Source organism: Myotis nattereri (assembly GCF_964212035.1).
Source record: "Myotis nattereri genome assembly, chromosome: 8".
Taxonomy (NCBI): Eukaryota; Metazoa; Chordata; class Mammalia; order Chiroptera; family Vespertilionidae; genus Myotis; species Myotis nattereri.
Window position 1 is genome coordinate 56,556,436 of NC_138083.1, and position 19,949 is coordinate 56,576,384.

Here is a 19,949-nt window from a genome sequence, read left to right on the forward strand (position 1 = left end):
CGACCGTGGCCATCTTGGACGTGGGATCCTTGTTGGGGTCCAATCCCAGCAGGTCCAGGGGTCCCCAAAGGTGTGGACGGAGTTGGCGAAGAAGGAATGACACGGAGACAGCATTCAGTTGATCAGCAGCCTAGCCAGGATCTCTAGCCAGGATCTCCAGCCACGTTCTGTTTTTTATTGTCTTGTTACATCTGTATTTATACCAGTTGATTTTAATCCTATCAATTTCTATTCCAAAGGTTAGGTTTCTTATCTCCATTCCAGGGAGTAAGATTATGTAGCTTAAGGGTGATTGTTCGTAGTTAAAGTGATTACCTGCCTGGCATTTAGTTAAGGGGTTTTATTCCCTCCCTAACTTCAGGGAAAAATCCCTACCTGGGGAAACAACCTTTCTCGGAGAGGTGACCTTGGTTAAAACACATAGTGCCAAGAAGGTGAGCAAACATATTAAGAACAGTATGCCATATACGCTAGGTCCCTTGAAACATATGCTATGCAGATGTTTCTTCCCTGCAGCGACTGTGTCAAGCAGCAAGGATGGACTGGCTTCCGCCAAATTCTCCCCTTTTTATTTTTTTAAATGATAGCACATGTAAATCAGCAGCCACCTCTCGGATTGGGTTGTTTAAAACTCAGAAGTAGACTGACAAGCAATGATAGCAAGCATAGCTATAAACATAGTGGATGGAGTGCACAAGGAGCCTTGTTCCTGTAGAAGGTTGCTGGCCTCTTCAGTCAAGGGATTTCAGCTGTCCTCAAGCCGGGGGTTTGGTTGTCCTTGTTGATCTGGCTAGCAGGCGGCGTCATTGGCGACAGGCTTCCCGAAGCGTCAGCGAGTTGAAGGGCTGCATCAAAGGGTCCATCAGGGCCGTGCTTGATGGTGGTGTCGGGCTTTTGGGAAACAGACCATAGAAGTGAAGTCCTATTTTCATTACATCATATCAAGAGGGTACATGTTATGAATACTAATATTAGCCTTGATCACCTGGCTGAGGCAGCATTTGTCAGGTTTCTCCACTATAAACTTACTTTTTTCTTCTCCCTTTCCACTCTGTTGTCTTTGAGAGGAAGTCACTATATGTAATCCATTCCTAAGGAGTTTTGCTCCCCCTCCTTGGAGGTGGAGGAGCCACATAAATTATTTGGACTTCTTCATGGGAGATTTGTCTCTTCTCCCCACTTATTAATTCAGTCACTTATTTGTATCATATTTATATGGATTCCTGGATACTGCACGCTGGGTATATTTGTTTCTAGTTGGGAGTTGTTTCTCTTAGGCCCTCTCAGAAGAGAGCACAGAAATTTATGTGCATATATTAACCCCTGTGTGTGTACACTGTCTTTGAATAGTTCTATATGTAACCATCTATAACCATCTATAATAATAAAAGCATAATATGCTAATTAGACCGGACAGCTGAACGACCTCCCAGATGTCCTTCCAGACAAAGCCGCGGGGGCGGGGACCGAGGCAGAGGCGGTTAGGGGCAATCAGGCAGGCAGGCAAATGGTTAGGGGCGATCAGGCAGGTGAGCAGTTAGGGGCGATCAGGCAGGCAGGCAAGCAGTTAGGGGTAGAGGCAGGCAGGCAAGCAGTTAGGGATGATCAGGCAGGCAGGCAGAGGGGTTAGGGGCAATGAGGCAGGCAGGCGAATGGTTAGGGGTGATGAGTCAGGCAGGCAGAGTGGTTGGGGCAATCAGACAGGCAGGTGAGTGGTTAGGGGCGATGAGTCAGGCAGGCGAGTGGTTAGGGGCAATCAGGCAGGCAAGCGAGTGGTTAGGGATGATGAGGCAGGCAGGTAGAGTTTTTAAGGCGATAAGGCAGGCAGGTAGAGTGTTAGGGGTGATGAGGCAGGCAAGCAGGTGAGCGGTTAGGAGCCAGCAGTCTTGGATTGTGAGAGGGATGTCCAACTGAACTGGCAGTCAGACATCCCCTGAGGGGTTCTGGATTGTGAGAGGGTGCAGGCTGGGCTGAGGGACACCCCCCTTCTGTGCACGTATTTTGTGCACCGGGCCTCTAGTATTAAGACCGATGTCGCCAACTCTAATCACCTGGTTCATTCTGGCCTCCTCCCCTTTCTTACCTATAAATCCTCTCTTCAAGAGTGAGAAACCTGTATCCCACTAGCCACCATCCACTCCCTTATTCAGTTCCAGGATATATGCTGAGTAGTATCAGAATTGTTAATCTGTGCCCTGATGGGAACCCATATTATCTGCTAGAGTGCAGTTCGATTCCTTTGCCTTCAGTCATGCAGACTCCAGTCATTTCCAAAGCTACTTAGGCCAGTACCCTTCCCCTTCCTTCTTCAGTGAAGTTGCTCTAATATATATAAATAAAACAGCCTAAGCAACCATTATGACCGAAAGACCAGCCAGTAGCTATGATGTGCACTGACCCAAACCTTGCTGCTGGGGCCCTGACAGCCCTGAATCTGGTTCACCCATACCCCGGACCCAGACAGGAGGGAGGAGGGAGCCTGATTCCTCACGGAATCGGCATTGGTTAGCTTGCTGCTGGGGCCAACCTCCCGTGGTCTCTCCCCCCCCGCAGGCCAGCCCCCCCGATCAGCCCCGATCGCTGGCCAGGCCTAGGGACCCCACTCATGCACGAATTGATGAACTGGGCCTCTAGTACACGAATAATACAGATTCTCACATCATAGTTTGCCTTCCTTCCTAGACCTGCCAATCTTATAAATGACTTTTGAAAATTTTGCACACATTAACATTCACTCTGTGCTGTAAAGTTCTATGGTGTTGTGTTTTTTTTTAGCTCATGTAATATTTTTTATTAAAGTGTAACACACCTATCAAAGTACAAAACTCATTAATATATAGTTTAATGAATTCTTGCAGTGAACACATCCTTGAAACTAATACCCAGATAGATAAACAGGACATTAAGAGCCATCAGAAGCCCTCCCTTGTATCCCCTTCCAGTTGCTACTTCCCCCACCCTAGAGTTACTATTATCCTGGCTTCAAACCTCACAGATTAGTTTTGCCTATTTTCTAACATTATATAAATGGAATCATTCAGCATGTGCTCTTTTGTGTCTGGCTTATTTTGCTCAGCATTATTTAAAAAACATTTTAACTAAGATATTGACATACTATTATATTTGTTTCAGATGTAGAACATAATGATTTGATTATTTGTGTACATTGCAAATTGATTACCATTATAAGCCTAGTTAACGTCCATCACCACACATAGGTACAAATTATATATATATTTATTGTTGACAGTATTAGAGATGTCTCTCATTTTCTCCACTTTACCCCCCTCCATCCAGCCTCTATCCCCACAAGCCTTCACCACCCTATTGTCTGTGTCCATGAGCTATGCATATAAGTGTATAAGGGTTTTGACAAATGTGTAATGTCATGTATCTGCCATTACAGTTTCAAACAGTTTTACTGTTGTAAAAATCCTCTAACCTTCACCTATCGTCTGTCTCCTCTCCCCTCTCTCCTGGAAACCACTGACCTTTTTACTGTTTCTGAAGTTTTGCCTTCTCCAGAATCCTCCTTCCTATATAATAAAAGCCTAATATGCTAAGTGTCCGGTTGGCCATTCAACCAATCAAAGTGTAATATGTTACTGATAGGCTAAGGCTGCTCAGCCACTCGCTATGACATGCACTGACCACCAGGGGGCAGACACTATGACCAATAGATTAGCTTGCAGCTGGGGTCTGGCCGATCAGGGCTAAGTGAGAAGGGCCGGATACGCCCTGGAGCTCTCCCATGGTCTCTCCCCAGCTGGCCAACCTCCCATGTCCCTCCCTGACCCCAATCATACACTGGTGGGGTCCCTTGGCCTGGCCTACACCCTCTTGCAATCTGGGCTGAGGGACCTGCCCCCCAACCCCGTGCACAAATATTTTTTCTTTTTTTTTTTATTAATTAAATCTTTATTGTTCAGATTATTACAGTTGTTCCTCTTTTTTCCCCCCATAACTCCCCTCTACCCAGTTCCCACCCTACCTTCCTCCCTCACTCCCCATCCACTGTCTTCATCCATAGGTGCGCGATTTTTGTCCAGTCTCTTCCTGTATCCCCCTCATCCTTCCCCCCCCCCCCCAAGAATAGCCAGTCCACTCCCTTTCTATGCCCCTGATTCTATTATAATCACCAGTTCATTCTGTTCATCAGATTATTCACTTGATTTTCAGATTCACTTGTTGATAGATGTGTATTTGTTGCTCATACTTTGTATCTTTACCTTTTTCTTCTTCTTCCTCTTCTTAAAGGATACCTTTCAGCATTTCATATAATACTGGTTTGGTGGTGATGAACTCCTTTAGCTTTTTCTTATCTGTGAAGCTCTTTATCTGGCCTTCAATTCTGAATGATAGCTTTGCTGGATAAAGTAATCTTAGTTGTAGGTTCTTGGCATTCATCACTTTGAATATTTCTTGCCACTCCCTTCTGGCCTGCAAAGTTTCTTTTGAAAAATCAGCTTACATTCCTATGGGTACTCCCTTGTATGTAACTGACTTTCTTTCTCTTGCTGCTTTTAAGATTCTCTCTTTGTCTTTTGCTCTTGGCATTTTAATTATGATGTGTCTTGGTGTGGTCCTCTTTGGATTCCTTTTGTTTGGGGTTCTCTGCGCTTCCTGGACTTGGAAGTCTATTTCTTTCACCAGGTAGGGGAAGTTTTCTGTCACTATTTCTTCAAATAGGTTTTCAATATCTTGCTCTCATCTTCTGGCACCCCTATAATTCGGAAGTTGGTACACTTGAAGCTGTCCCAGACGCTCCTTACATTATCTTTGTATTTTTGGATTCTTTTTTCATTTTGCTTTTCTGGTTGGGTGTTTTTTCCTTCTTCGTATTTCAAATCGTTGACTTGATTCTTGCAATCCTCTAGTCTGCTGTTGGGAGTCTGTATAATATTCTTTATTTCAGTCAGTGTATGCTTAATTTCTAGTTGGTCCTTTATCACAACCTCGAGGGTCTCATTAGATTTCTTGTAGATCTCATTAAGTTTATTGGCAGTTTCTAGAAAATTCTTGAAAGACCTTAAAAGTGTGGTTTTGAATTCTATATCCAGTAGTTTGCTTTCCTCCATTTCTGTCATTTGTGTCCTTTTTCTTTGTCTCCTCATTTTTTATGCTTTCCTGTGTTGATAAAGTGGTTTTCTGTGCTGAGTGTCCAGTGGTTCAGCCTTCCCAATTACCTGAGGAGGACACTCTTGGCGCACCCCCTTGTGGTTTTTGTACACAGTCTTGTTGTAGTTAAGCCTTGATTGTTGTAGTTATCACTGGGAGGAATTGACCTCCAGGCCAACTGGCTGTGAGAATCAGCTGTGTCTGCAGTGGGAGAACTTTTGTGCTGGAAACACCCCTCTGGGGCAAGACTTGCTTCAGTGGGGCTTTGGTGCTCACTGAGTCTGCCCCCTGAGTGTGTCCTTCATGGTTCCATGGAGCTGCAAACTGGATGGTCCTACTCTGGGTGGCTCCTTGATCTCTAGGGAGGTGCTAATCTAGCCTTTGCCTGAGGCTATCCAGCAAAAGCCTCCCTGCAGGGCTTGGGCGGGGTGGGGCGGGTCCCACGGGATCAACAGGGCGGGGCTAGCAGTTATGGCTGCTCTCAGTCCAGCCCTCAGAGGCTCTGCTTCTCAGTATCCTGGTAATCGCTGCAAGCCCCTCAGAGAGAAAGCTGCCCTCGAGTTCCGACCGATGCCAGACAGTCCCGCTTCTCCCGTATGAGTCTGGGTCCCTAGAGACTCGCCCAGAACTGGAGCTCAGAGCCTGAGACTCCCTCCCAATTGAAAACGACAACCACGCCCTCAGCCCGCTCCGCATGCACCTCCGCACCTTAGTATTTTACTTCCATACTGAGCCTCCTCTTAGTCTCGGTATGCTTTTCTCTTTCCTTCTAGTTGTAGAATTTCCACTCAGCCAGCCTTCCTGTGGTTCTGGATGATGTCCGTTCCGTCTTTTAGTTGTATTTTTGAAGTGGTTGTTTGAGGCAGCAAACTCTGGTGTTTACCTATGCCGCCATCTTGGTTTCTCCCCGTGCACAAATTTTGTGCACTAGGCCTCTAATGTCATATAATTGGAATCATATAGTATGTAGTCTTTTACTTAGCAATATGCGTTTGAGTTTCCTCCATGTTTTTTTGTGGCTTGACAGTGCATTTCTTTTGTCACTGAATAATATTCCATGCATGGATGTACCACAGTTTATCCATTCACTTGCTGAAGGACATCTTTGTTGCTTCCAGTTTTTGGAATTATGAATAAAACTGCTATAAACATTCATGCCAGCAACTTTTTTTTTTTGTTTTTTTACTGACTATATATACACTCACGACTTGTGTACTTCTTTGAACCAGTTTTTCCATCCTGCTACTTTCTTCATTAATAACATGTGCCCAAAGACTATACTTTCAGGGATCATTTCTATAGTTCGTTAATAACATGTGCCCACTATACACTGGCCAGATTATTATTACCACCTAACATTTGTAGGCAAGTTAGCTATAATTTCACGCTGAAGTTGCTAGAGGGCCAGACTATTATAAACATCTGAATAGTACAGCATACCTAAGTATCATTGCTGATCAAGTTCATCCTATCATGTTGATGGTGTATCCCAATGGAGATGGCTTCTTTCAACAAGACAATGCGCCATGCCACGGTGCTCGTATTTTGCAGGAGTGGTTTCAAAAACATGAGGGAGACTTTACCTTGCTTAGGTGGCCCCCACAATCACCAGATCTCAATCCAATTGAGCATTTGTGGGACAAAGTTAGAAGAGCCATCAGGCAGCTGGTTCTACAACCATCAAATCTCACAGAACTGGACAATACTCTTCATTAGGCATGGTGTCAGATTCCTCGCATCACCTTTCAACATCTCATGGAATCAATGCCAAGAAGAATCGCCTCAGTATTGAAGGCAAAAGGTGGCCCAACGAAGTACTGATGGGGTGATCATAATAATCTGGCCACTCAGTGTATATTTCTATGAGAATTATGTTCTTAACCTTTTGACAACCATATCGTGACATGCTATTTTTAGAACGTGTCTGGGGTGATATAAGTAAGATATTTTCTTTTGCAGCTTGGGACACATGTTGCATGACCTCAAGGTCATGGCGATCAACCTTATATCCATTGGCATGGACCTTCATGTGGCCTTAGATTGGGTGAGCACTTTTAAAAAAGATATGTTTTTATTGATTTCAGAGAGAAAAAGGGAGAGGGAGAGAGGAATAGAAACATCAGTGATGCGAGAGAATCATTGATAGTCTACTTCCTGCATGTCCCTACTGGGGATCGAGGCCCCAAAGCCGGCATGTGCCCTGACCAGAATCAAACTGTGACCTCCTGGTTCATGGGTCAATGCTCAACCACTGAGCCACACCTGCTTCCACATGCTTTGCACTTCTAAGGTAGCCACAGGGCAACATTTCTGATGATTGGTGCTATTGTTGGAGACCTCTTAGAAGAGAGGTTATTGAAAGTATGATCTTGCTTTTAAAGCTCCTCAGGATGGTTCTGTGTGCCCTTCAGACTTCTATCAGGTCACATTAAGGACATTGTTCTTATAGGGAGAGTGGCGGGACAGTGGGATGGAAACAGTGCTGGGTTTGAGGACCCTTCTGCTACTCAGTGCCAAGTCCATTAACACCTGGAGCCTTAGCTTCTGCATTTTGTGAAGTAGGAAACATAGTGACACTGCGATACTCTGATGAAATATACTCATCCATTGAGATGTTTTTCTGAGATAAATGAAATTATATGTATGACCTGCTTTCTAAGCACTATAGACGGATAAGTTATTACTGTCTCGTACAGGGTTTGGCAAATTTCTGTAAAGAAACAGATAGTAAATATTTTCAGCTCTGCCCTTGTAGTTCAAAAGCAGCCACAGACAGCACATAAACCAATGAGCACAGCTGTGTTCCAATAAAACTTTATAAAAACAGACAGTGAGCTGTATGTGGCCCATAGGCTGTAGTATGCTGACTTCTTGTCTAGAATAAGCATGGAAAAACATAAACCACTCCCTGCTCCCTTCTTCCTGAAATCTCTTCCAAATACAGTGCTGGAGAGGACATTCAGTAATTCCCTGAGTCTTGACTCATAGACTACAAAGTCCCTAGGTGGGTTGAGTTACTTAACAGCCCAGCTTTTTTAAAAACACTACTTCTCTGCTTTCTACATGGGGTCTCATCTTCTCTGTGGGTGGAGCCAACCCTGCTTCTGTAGGAACTACCACTTTTGTCTATACATAAAACTGATCACGCACTCTCCTGGGCCATATGATTGTCTGGGATGACCAAAACCCTGTTATATCCTGAGCTGAACCAGAGAGAAGCAGGAAGGAAAAGGACTTCAGATCTTTCCCTGCATCTTATGAGCCAGACACTGTGCTAGGTGCTTTTTGTATTGGACTCACTTAAAACTGGCAGTAATTCTGTGAGATAGGTATTAGCACACCCATTTTACATTTGGCAAGTTTAAATTCTGTAGTTAGAATATTCAGCTTTCCAGATACGTACATTTCTTCCATAGTCAGGACATGCCAATTTCCATAGAGAGTAGAAAGTTATTTTGTCAACTCAAGGTAGCTCAGTTACTTCTGGACTTAAATGTCGCTAGTAGTTTTAAACCCAATGAATGCAAGTTTCCCCCCACTCCTCTCCTTCACCCCTTGTCTTTGGAGGTGAGCTAAGTTTTTGGGTCACTGGCTTAAATACCGTCTTGAGGGAAGAGGTGGACACCGGCTTCCGTCCTTGCGACATTTTCCTGAGTAGAAGTTTGTCTTTTCTAGTCTTCATGGTCCTTGTGGTTTTCTGTCATGTCTGTGGGATCATACCCTCCTCCTCCTCGTTTCACACCCTGTCTGCTCTGGGACTATGGCTCCTGCTCAGTCACTTACCTGTTTGTCCAGGAACTCAGGAACCTTTTGCTTATGGTTCTATGAAGCTGCCCTGAGGGTCACCTGACCAGGAAGTTCCCTCAGCCATTGTTAGGCTGATCCTCTGGTGCCAAGCTGGGCATGAGTCTTCTTCATAAGACTTGAATTCTGAGCCAGGCAATGGTCTCTTTGGCCCTGGATACCCTGTAAGATTATCTGGGCTTTCTCTCTCCCCTTCTGTCCAAGGTTTTTGATAAGTGGAAGGGGTACTTCTTTGGGACCTAAATGTTGGCTATAGCCCTCCTGTCCCTTTTTCCCACAGTTGATGAATTACTCTTTGTCTTTTTTTAAGCAGAAAAAAATCTGTTTATATCATCATACATTTTTTTTTCCTGTTTTTCAGCTCATAGTATAAACTCTGCAGAATTATCTAGGTCAGTGGTTCCCAACCTTTTTTTGGCCATGCCCCACCTAAGCATCTCTAAAATCCTAATGCCCCCTCCCCCTGGACATATAGTTATTATTCAAAAAGTGAACTCCTATTCACATGGAGGAAGCCTAAAAGGCCATTAACTTGGTCTAAACAAGCTTCCAAAGAACATTGCATCCATGAAAGAGAAAAGTAAAAGAATGAAAGGACAGTTGAAGTACTGAGGAAGAAATAACTAAGAAATTGTTAAAAAAAAAAATCATATATAATAAAAGGCTAATATGCAAATTGTCCCCTTGGGAGTTCAACCGACCAGGAGTTCGACCACTTGCTATGACATGTGCTGACCACCAGGGGGTGTCACGGAACGAAGGAAGGCCCCGGCCAGCAGCCCAAAGGACCCGATTGGTCCTGATTGCCGGCCCGGCCTAGGGACCATACTCATGCACGAATTTCATGCACCGGGTCTCTAGTAATAGTGAAATGATATGAAAAAGTAGCAAATAAAGTTTCAAAACATATTATAAAGAAAAATGCATAAATATGTCACAATATATATTTATATACTGTATATGAGGCCCCTAGAACCATAAGAACTTTTAAAATTCACTGTTTACTCATTCTCAAATTGTCTCCCTTAAAAATCAAATTGCCCCCCTGTGGGGCGTGTGCCCCATGTTGGGAGCCACTGGTCTAGATCCTAATCCCTTAAGAGTTCAACATTGTCTCTCTCATTTTTCTCTCTTAAGCCCCCTGCCTGCTGCAGCAAAAAAATTGCTTTGTTTTCAATATATTGTCTCCATTCTAGGCTCCAAAAAAGCCTAATTTTAAAACTCACAGGTGAGCAGTTATTTCTTTGATTTCAGCATATTTGCCTTTTCCCTAAGAACAGTGTTTATGGAAAACTGCTTTCGTTTAGTTTGTTCATTTTTTCGCCTAGAGATAAATATTATGAAAAGCTTAAGATCACATTCAATACAGATCAGTTTAGGATTCTGTTTGTTTCTTTGTCTGAATGATGAAGGCAAGGGAAAGGGCACAAGGAATCAGAAGGAGAAACCTTGGATAGCATCTCCAAAGTATCCTCTGTGCATCCTCACCTATGAGGAAACCGAGGTCCTGAGAGGTTGACCAGTTGGCCCAACACCACACTGGAGAGAGTGGAGGATGTGGGGCTCCTAACTGGGTCGGCTCCAGGTCTGCCTGATTCCAAAACAAACACTGGAGTGGCGAAAGGAGTTTGCAGTTTCAGCAGTTTCAAATGCTGTAGAGAAGCCCAGTAAGATAAGAATGAAGACAGTTTTTTGGATGAGGGGCTCATGGGTTACCTCTGTCAGGGCTGTGCTCTGTCCATGCATCCTCAGAAGCCCTGATCCTGGGGCCAGATGTACCACTGAGGTGTTGCTGATTGTGAAGAGCTCCCCAAGAGTGGTGTGTCCTTGCAGCATTTTATTCTTGGGTGTGCAGTAGAGGAAGGTTCTAAGGACTAGAATGTCAGTAAGAATATACAGTACTTTACATTACATAAGATACCTGGGTGGAGGAAGGTACGGATTTGAAGAAAATAAGAAAATTTGACTCCAAAGCCCATCTCTTATTTGACACCAATCCTATATAATAAAAGCCTAATATGCTGTGTCCGGTTGTCTGTTCAACCAATCAAAGTGGAATATGCTAATGATATGCTAAGGCCGCTCAACCGCTTGCTATGACATGCACTGACCACCAGGGGGCAGACACTCCGACTGGTAGGTTAGCTTGCTGCTCGGGGTCTGGCTGATCGGGACTGAGCAAAATGGGCCCGACATGTCCTGGAGCCCTCCTGTGATCCCTCCCCAGCTGACCAACCTCCCGTGTCCCTCCCTGGCCCTGATCGTGCACTGGTGGGGTCCTTCAGCCTGGCCTGTGCCCTCTCGCAATCTGGGATCCCGCAGGGGATGTCGGAGAGCTGGTTTTGGCCCGATCCCACAGGCCAGGCTGAGGGACCCCACTGGTGCACACATTCATGCACCGGGCCTTTAGTTATATCAGAAAACTGTGAAGTCCAGCATCTCTAGAATCTAGGTGGTTTCTGCAAACTATCTCTTTGGACTTCCGTGGCATTGGGCACCAAGTTGTCTTTGGCCTCTTTGCTCATTGACAACTAAGGGTTTAGTAATTTTATCTAAAGTGTGCAAATTGGGATTCCTCCATTAGTTCCCTGATTCTCTTAGGAAAGAGGTAATCTTGGTGACTCGGCCAATTTCTTGTGACAAAGAACAAAATACAATGCAGGCAGCCCAGGCTGACAAGGAAGATCACTGTTGGAGCATAGGAGACAGCATGGCGGGTGGGAGCTAGATGGCCATGGGTTCAAATCTCAGTTCTTGGAAAAATTACTTAAGTTGTCTGGTTTTCAGTTTATTTACATAGGGATTGGAGATAGAATATGTCATGTTCCTAACCCATAGTAGGTGCTCTCGTAACTACTATACAGTCAGCACTTTGTGCTTGGTTACGTGGGGCCTGGCCTAGCTCCTTTGCTCCAGGGCACAGCCATTGATTTTAAGAATCTTATAATTCCCTGCAGCTTCCAGGCATGATTTTATGGGGCATGGCAATGAGCAATGATTAAAGAACACAGCAAACCCTGGCACCAAAGTTTGGAAGACTGGCCAAAGGACAATTCTCCATTCCTGGCCAAGAGGACTAAATGGAGACCCTTTGGCTAAGCCCACTTAATGACCTCTTTGGATGAGCTGTTGGCAGGAGTCTCCTCACTGGCAGCTGACTCCTGCCTAAGTTGCACGGGTTATCCCTGCTTTGCAGATTTAGGGCTAATAAGTCCTTGGAGGAAGGCTGGAGACTGGGACACAATCCTGGCCATGGCAGACAGGGCTGGACTGAGATAGTTCATTCATAAACTCATTCATTGAAAATTTGAAAACCAAGGGCTCTGCCTCTGACAGAGTAACATAGATTTTCCAAAAACCTGTTTTTCCCTGGACTTTTGCCTATGGGGCGATATGTGCTTATTTGAACAAGGATATCTAGGAAAGGAAAAAGGATGAATAGGTAGAGCAAAAACTTTTCAACATCTGCTTTATGATTTATAAAAGGGATATAATGCCATGCCATTAAGGGAATCTTCCCAGGAAAATGTTGCTATTGTACAACGAAACATCTTGTTAAAAAGCTTGAGTTTGCCTGTACTTCTAAATCTGTTGAGTATAACAGGAAGAAAAGAGATTCTATTCCACTGCCATTTAGAAACAGTTTCTAGAGCTTTTCCCTGACTTGGCTATATGCTGGTCAATAGAATGAAATCTGTTTTACCACCTGATTCTTTTCACTCAATCTTCCATTATTTTGATGGAGTAATATGTATATTATACATACATTCAATATCTTGGCTATGAAATAACCAACTAATATCAACATAAATTCTTTCCTTACTCATGACTTTTCTCACCCTTCCGTTCTTTTAATATTTCATAATTGACTGGCCACATTCACCTTTCTTCTTAATTCAGTAATTTTTAGGCTTCTAGGCTAACTTGTAGATTTTCTAATGCAGTACAGAGTTTTCTTTCATATTGCTTTGAGCACTTGTACATAGCATTTGGCCTGGAAGAAGGAACCAGCTCTACCTTTAGGGTGTTTTTTTGAGAAAGGATTCAGGCAAGAAGTGATGCTTGAACTCAGTCTTAAAGGAGGTACTTTCCAGGTAAAAAGGATAGGAGAGGAAATCCAGGTAAAGTATGGGGTAAGAAAGAGCATGGAGGAAAGTGCAGGTGGACTGTAAGACTGTTCTGGTGCTTGGTGAGGGCAAGTGGAGTTGCAGCTGGGAGAAAGGTGAGAGAGGTGTCTGGGAACCTGGTCACCAATGGCCGTATGGCCCCTGCATGGATGTCCTCCTGTGGAAGATTGTAAGCTGGGGGTAAAGGGTAGGATGGACTTCGATTTAGGGATGGAAGAATGAGGGACCTGACCGGATTTGAATTTTTGAAAACAGCTGTGACAGCAATGTGAGCAACAGGCAAATCTTAACCTCCGTTTCCTATTTTCTAGAGTAAGGACTTTCGGTTTTGCACCAAGATTAGAAAAGATTATGTGAAAGTAATAAATATATTTAAACTAATATTATTTTTGTGTGAGTCATAAATGAGTTAACATGCTTACTTTTTTAAGAAGAGATCAGCTTTGTGATTGGAGGCAAAATACACATGCTTGGTGGTGGTACCTGATTTAAGGAGCTTTTAAACATCTGTGGGATTTTTTGTGTTTTTTTTTGTTTTTTAATGGGAGCAGCTATTGCGATTTGGTTGTCTGCTTTAGCTTAAACTCTACTACAAATTGGAAGGATAGGGGAAGAGCTGATGAACATTGATTATTGAAGAGGAAAAAAAAGGTCCACTCCTCCCCCACACCCCCCCCCAATTGTGCCTTCATTCTTTCGAGAGCCATTTGAAAAGAAAAACGTTTTCCATCTGCTCATAGCATGTAGCAAGCCAAGTGCCTGAAAACCTCATCATAGTTACCAAAACTTTTTTCCCCAAAGAGTATGAGTTGTGAGTAGGTGAATAGAAACCTGTTGTGTAAATAGCTTAACATCCAAAGGAGTAATGTACACGAGGCTTCTTATAATGTGCGATATTCATCTGATTTTATTCACTGAGCCTATTAAGAAGGACCCTGGTACTTAAAGAAAATTAGGACATTTTCAAAGCTCAAGTCTGAACCCTGCATCACTCCTTGGTGATGGTGACTCAGCAAATCACATCACCTCCCTGAGCCCCACCTTTCTCTGTAAAATGGGGAATGTAGGAAGTCCTACTTCATAGAGCTGCCGGGAAGATGACTTGAGGCCATCTGGTTGAAGCCCTCCAGTCAGTGGCAGACAAATGATAAACACTCAGTAAGTCATTAGGGCTGGGATAGTGCTGGAGCTGGCACTATTCTTTTCTGATGACAGCATCAGACATTTAATTTCAAGTTGCTTCTGATGAAAAAGAGGATTGAGTTGAGTCTATGAGCCTGAAGATGCAGGGCCCAGACGATGATTGGTCCTGCCAGCCTGTCCAGGCCACATGCACAGGACAGCAGGGCATAAAGGTGCTGAGGAGATGGCCGTTCCGTGCTGCAGAGACAGCACGACTGGGGACCAGGAACAAGGCAACAGTCCGCGCAGCAGATGTGAAAGTCAAATTGTCTTTATTCTTTTACCATTGTATTTGGAATGGGTAGCAGCACTGCGTGGGGAGCTTGGGAAGGGAGGAGGGGGGTCTGTTGGATGGAAATCTTACCATTGAGCATCAGTTATATCTGGTGCTTATTTTAAGCACAGTTCATGTTAGACTTTTCAATGGCAAATCAAGGAGTAGACGGAAGATAGGCTCAGAGGAAAGGTTCTTTGTAAAAGTTCAAAGTGGCCAAAAGTTTATTCTTGCATTTCATCATGCATGTGCCTTGGAATTGTGTAATTTTTATTTTTATTTTTTTTCAAATTATGTAATTTTTAGAACCTGACAAACTTTCCAGGTAGCACATAGCTGTCCCCATCTTTCTAGCATCTCTGCCTTTGGCTGATGTGAGGCCATGCATTCTTGACAGTCAGTATCAGCTCTGGTATGGGTCTAAAACCAAGTATATTCATACCTCAGCCATAAATCAGGATCTTCTAGACAGCCAGATTCAGGTGCTGTACTCTTCCCAACAGATGCCTCTCCGCCACCCCCGGCCCCACCAAAATGAGGAGAGGCACATCCTGAGTTAAGCTCTGGGCTTGGCCAGGCACACAGCAAGGGTGTTGGTTGGTGATGGGCTCAATGCACAGCCCACTTGACTGAGCCATGTATGTGCTCAGGCTTAACTACACTGGCAAAATCTGTAAGGGTATTTCTAGATATTTCACATGATTGACTCCTCTGAGGAAATGATAACGTTTAAAAATATATATGTACACACACATATTTAATTATTTTTTTAAAACCACAACTAAAAGATTCTTTGCCATTGGGTAAAATTAAATCTGACAAGAAACCCTATGAGTTTTTATTAGTACCATATTGTTTTCTTTGGCTCCATGTATTATATTGGTAAAATGGCAACGATGACAAAAATAAAAAGGAAAAAAACTGTAAAAAAAGGCACATATTTTGTACAAAAATACAGTTTTAAAAGCTCTTTAAGTATATTTCATATTATTAAGAGTTGGCCTATATATCTCTATGTCTGCATATTTTTCCTACATTTGGGATTTTAGAAATGTCAGGTACTGTTTACACAGTATATGTGTAAGTTCTTCCTAAAGGTCAACAATCAACAATAATCTTTTTATAATCGGAGCATTCCATGTTTTGGAAGATATGATTTGCATACACTGTACAGTTACTGGCTGATAAATCTATGTGATTCAGTCCATACTAAAAATCAGTATCTCATACTGGGGGAACATTTTAGTTCCAAAGTCCTTGAGTAATGGCAAATGGTAAAGAACATTAGCTGTCAATTTTTTCAGGAGTTGGGTTTCAGTGCTTTTTCCAATCTGGTGAGCAGGTGATACGATCAGAAGGAAGTATCCTTTGCCTTTGAGAACTGTCCGAAAATTTGCTCATGTTATTATCACAGTCCATTATAATGCAGATGATAGCACTAAAAGAGAGGGAAAAGGATGGGTGTTAGTTTTGTTTTTAAAGAATAACATTAATGTATAATTTAAAAAAAAAGAACATGTGTTTTTTTAGAGGAAAGATTCCAAAATACATAATAATGTTTATTTTTTCAAAGAAATGCCTAGCATTATTCAGTTGAAGTAAAAGGTAAGATTCATTTCAAAGGAGCCTATTCTGGGGAAGTGTAGTCCCAACTCAAATCCCAAATGACCAAACAAGGGAAACAAACAAACACGGGTAAGCTTTTCACTCGCTACTGATTTGTAGTCTCTTGTTTAGATATTTGTGTTCTTCTCTAACACTTCTTTTCTTTTTATAATGACCATTCTAATAGGTATGAGGTGTTACTGTGGTTTTGATTTGCACTTCCCTGATGATTACTGATGCTGAGCATCTTTTAATGTGCCTGTTGGCCATCTGTATGTCTTTGGGAAAGTATTCAGATCATCTGCCATTTTTAAATTAGACACTTTTTTTTTTTTGCTAGAGTTGTATGAGATTTTTTTTTGTTTTTAATGTATTTTGGATACTAGTCCCCAACCAGATCTATGATTTGCAAAAATCTTCTCCCATTCAGTAGGTTGCATGTTCATTTTGTTAATGGTTTCCTTTGCTATGCCAGAGGCTTTTTAGTTTGAAATAGTCCCACTTGTTTATTTTTGCTTTTGTAGCCTTTTCTTTTGGTGTAAAATCCGAAAAGTTATTGCCAAGACAGATGTCAAGGAGTTTATTGCCTGTTTTTTTTTCTAGGAGTTTTATGGTTTCAGGTCTTATATTCAAGTCTTTAAGTCAGTTTGAGTTAATTTTTGTGTATAAGATAGTGGTCCAGTTTTATTCTTTTGCATATGGCTGTCCAGTTTTCTGTACCATTTACTGAAGAGATGGTCCTTTCCCCATTGTATATTCTTGGCTCCTTTGTCATAAATTAATTGGCCGTAAATGCATGGATTTATTTTTGGGTTTTCTATTTTGTTCCATTGATCTATTCTGTTTTTTTTTTTAAAATAAGTTTTTATAGATTTTTAGAGAGAGGAAGGAAGAGGGAAAGAGAGATAGAAACATCAGTGATAAGAGAGAATCATTGATCTGCTGCCTCCTGCATGCCCCTATTTGGGATCGAGCCCAAAACCTGGGCATGTGCCCTGATCAGGAATCAAACCAGTGACCTCTTGGTTTCTGGATCGATGCTCAACCACTGAGCCACACCAACCAGGCTATTGTTTGTTTTTGTGCCAACACCATACTGTTTTGATTACTATAGTTTTTTTTTCTTTTCTTTTAATTAAATCTTTATTGTTCAGATTATTACATTTGTTCCTCTTTTTTCCCCCCCATAACTCCCCTCCTCCCAGTTCCCGCCCCACCCTCCACCCTCACTCCCCACCCACTGTCCTCATCCATAGGTGCACCATTTTTGCCCAGTCTCTTCCCACATCTCCCACACCCCTTTCCCCCCCAAGAATAGTCAGTCCATTCCCTTTCTATGTCCCTGATTCTATTATAATCAACAGTTCATTCTGTTCATCGGATTATTTATTCACTTGATTCTTAGATTCACTTGTTGATAGATGCATATTTGTTGTTCATAATTTGTATCTTTACCTTCTTCTTCCTCTTCCTCTTCTTAAAGGATACCTTTCAGCATTTCATATAATTCTGGTTTGGTGGTGATGAACTCCTTTAGCTTTTTCTTATCTGTGAAGCACTTTATCTGACCTTCAATTCGGAATGATAGCTTTGCTGGATAAAGTAATCTTGGTTGTAGGTTCTTGCTATTCATCACTTTGAATATTTCTTGCCACTCCCTTCTGGCCTGCAAAGTTTCTGTTGAGAAATCAGCTGACAGTCGTATGGGTATTCCCTTGTAGGTAACTGAGTTTCTTTCTCTTGCTGTTTTTAAGATTCTCTCTTTATCTTTTGCTCTTGGCATTTTAATTATGATGTGTCTTGGTGTGGTCCTCTGTGGATTCCTTTTGCTTGGGGTTCTCCGTGCTTCTTGGACCTGTAAGTTCATTTCTTTCACCAGGTGGGGGAAGTTTTCTGTCATTATTTCTTCAAATAGGTTTTCAATATCTTGCTCTCTCTCATCTTCTGGCACCCCTATAATTCTGATGCTGGTACGCTTGAAGCTGTCCCAGAGGCTCCTTACACTATCCTCGCATTTTTGGATTCTTTTTTCATTTTGCTTTTCCGGTTGGGTGTTTTTTGCTTCCTCACATTTCAAATCATTGACTTGATTCTTGCGCTCCTCTGGTCTGCTGTCGGGAGTCTGTATAATATTCGTTATTTCAGTCCGTGTATGCTTAATTTCTAGGTGGTTCCCCAATATAAGATCGAGGGTCTCATTAGTTTTCTTGTAGATCTCATTAAGTTTATCGGCGGCTTCTAAACAGTTCTTGAGAGACCTTAAAAGTGTGGTTCTGAACTCTATATCTTCCATTGACAATTTTGTCCTGTTTCTTTGTCTCCGCATTTTGTTATGCTTCCTTGGTGTACCCCCTAGTGGTCTTTGTGCGCAGTCTTATAGTTAAACCTTGATTGCTGTAGCTAATACCAGGGAGGGTTTGACCTCCAGGCCAAGTGGCTATGAGAATCAGCTGTGTCTGCAGTGAGAGAACTTCTGTCCTCTAGGGAGGTGCTAATCTAGCTTTTGCCTGAGGCTATCCGGCAAATGCCTCTGTGCAGGGCTTGGGCGGGGCAGGTTGCACAGGATCAACAGGGTGGGCCGGAGAGAGCAGTTATGGCGGCTCTCAGTCCTGTCCCCAGGGGCTCTGCCTCTCTGAGTCCCAGCACCCGCTGCAAACCTCGGAGAGAAGGCTGCACTCGCTCTGACCGAAGCCAGACAGTCCCGCTTCTCCCGTTTGAGTCTGGGTCCCTAAAGACTCGCCTGTATCTGGAGCTCAGAGTCTGCAACTCCCTCCCGATTGAAAACGCCAACCACGCCCTCCGCCGCCAGCCCGCTCTGCGCGCGCACTCCGCACCTCAGAATTTGACTTCAGCACTGCGCCTCCTCTGAGTGTCCGTATGCGTTTCTCTTTCCTCCTAGTTGTAGGACCTCCACTCAGCCAGCGTTCCTGTGGTTCTGGGTGATGTCCCTTCCGTTTTCTGGTTTCACTTTTGAAGTAGTTGTTCAAAGCAGCAAACTCCGGCGTTAACCTATGCCGCCATCTTGGTTCTCTCTGATTACTATAGTTTTGTAATAGAGTTTGAAATCAGGAAGTGTGATGCCTCCAGCCTTTTTTTTTTTCTTTCACAAGATTACTTTGGCTACGTGGGGGGTCTTTTGTGGTTCTATACACATTTTAGTATTGTTTGTTGTATTTTTGTGAAAAATGCCAGTGGGATTTTTAAAAATATATATATTTTATTGATTTTTTACAGAGAGGAAGGGAGAGGGATGGAGAGTTAGAAACATCGATGAGAGAGAAACATCGATCAGCTGCCTCCTGCACACTCCCTACTGGGGATGTGCCCGCAACCAAAGTACATGCTCTTGATCGGAATCGAACCTGGCACCCTTCAGTCCACAGGCCAATGCTCCATCCACTGAGCCAAACTGGTTAGGGCTGCCAGTGGGATTTTGATTGGAATTGCACTGAATCTATAGATTCCTTTGGTATGTATGGATATTTTAACAGTATTAATTCTCCCAATCCATAATTACGGAATATCTTGCCATTTATTTGTGTCTTCTTCAATGAGTTGTAATATGCCCTCTTTCATTTCAGATTATATTTGTGGCCATCCTTTTTTTTTTATTTTTTTTTATTTTCAAATACCAGCTCTTGATTTCATCAATCTTTTCTATTGCCGTTTTAGTCTCCATTTCATTTATTTCTGCTCTTACCTTTATTTCCTTACCTCTACCAATTTGGGGCTTCATTTGTTCTTTTTCTAATTCCTGGAGGTGTAAAGTTAGGTTATTTGAGATTTCTCTTGTTTCTTGATGTAGCCATTTATTGCTATGAAATTCCCTCTTGGAACTG

General features: G+C 42.9%; 1 protein-coding gene and 1 long non-coding RNA gene across 3 annotated transcripts in view; one reads left to right on the forward strand and one right to left on the reverse strand.

The window, feature by feature from the left end:
* Positions 1–19,949, forward strand: part of LOC308523475 — a 59,433-nt gene that overhangs the window by 25,836 nt on the left and 13,648 nt on the right. The window lies entirely within an intron of this gene.
* The window catches only part of COLEC12 (collectin subfamily member 12), a 179,735-nt gene continuing 174,273 nt past the window's right edge, over positions 14,488–19,949 (reverse strand). The window contains exon 10 of the mRNA XM_081097472.1: positions 14,488–15,943. Coding sequence (XP_080953598.1) covers positions 15,924–15,943 — 20 coding nt within the window. The 3' untranslated portion in view covers positions 14,488–15,923. The remainder of the gene's footprint in view (positions 15,944–19,949) is intronic.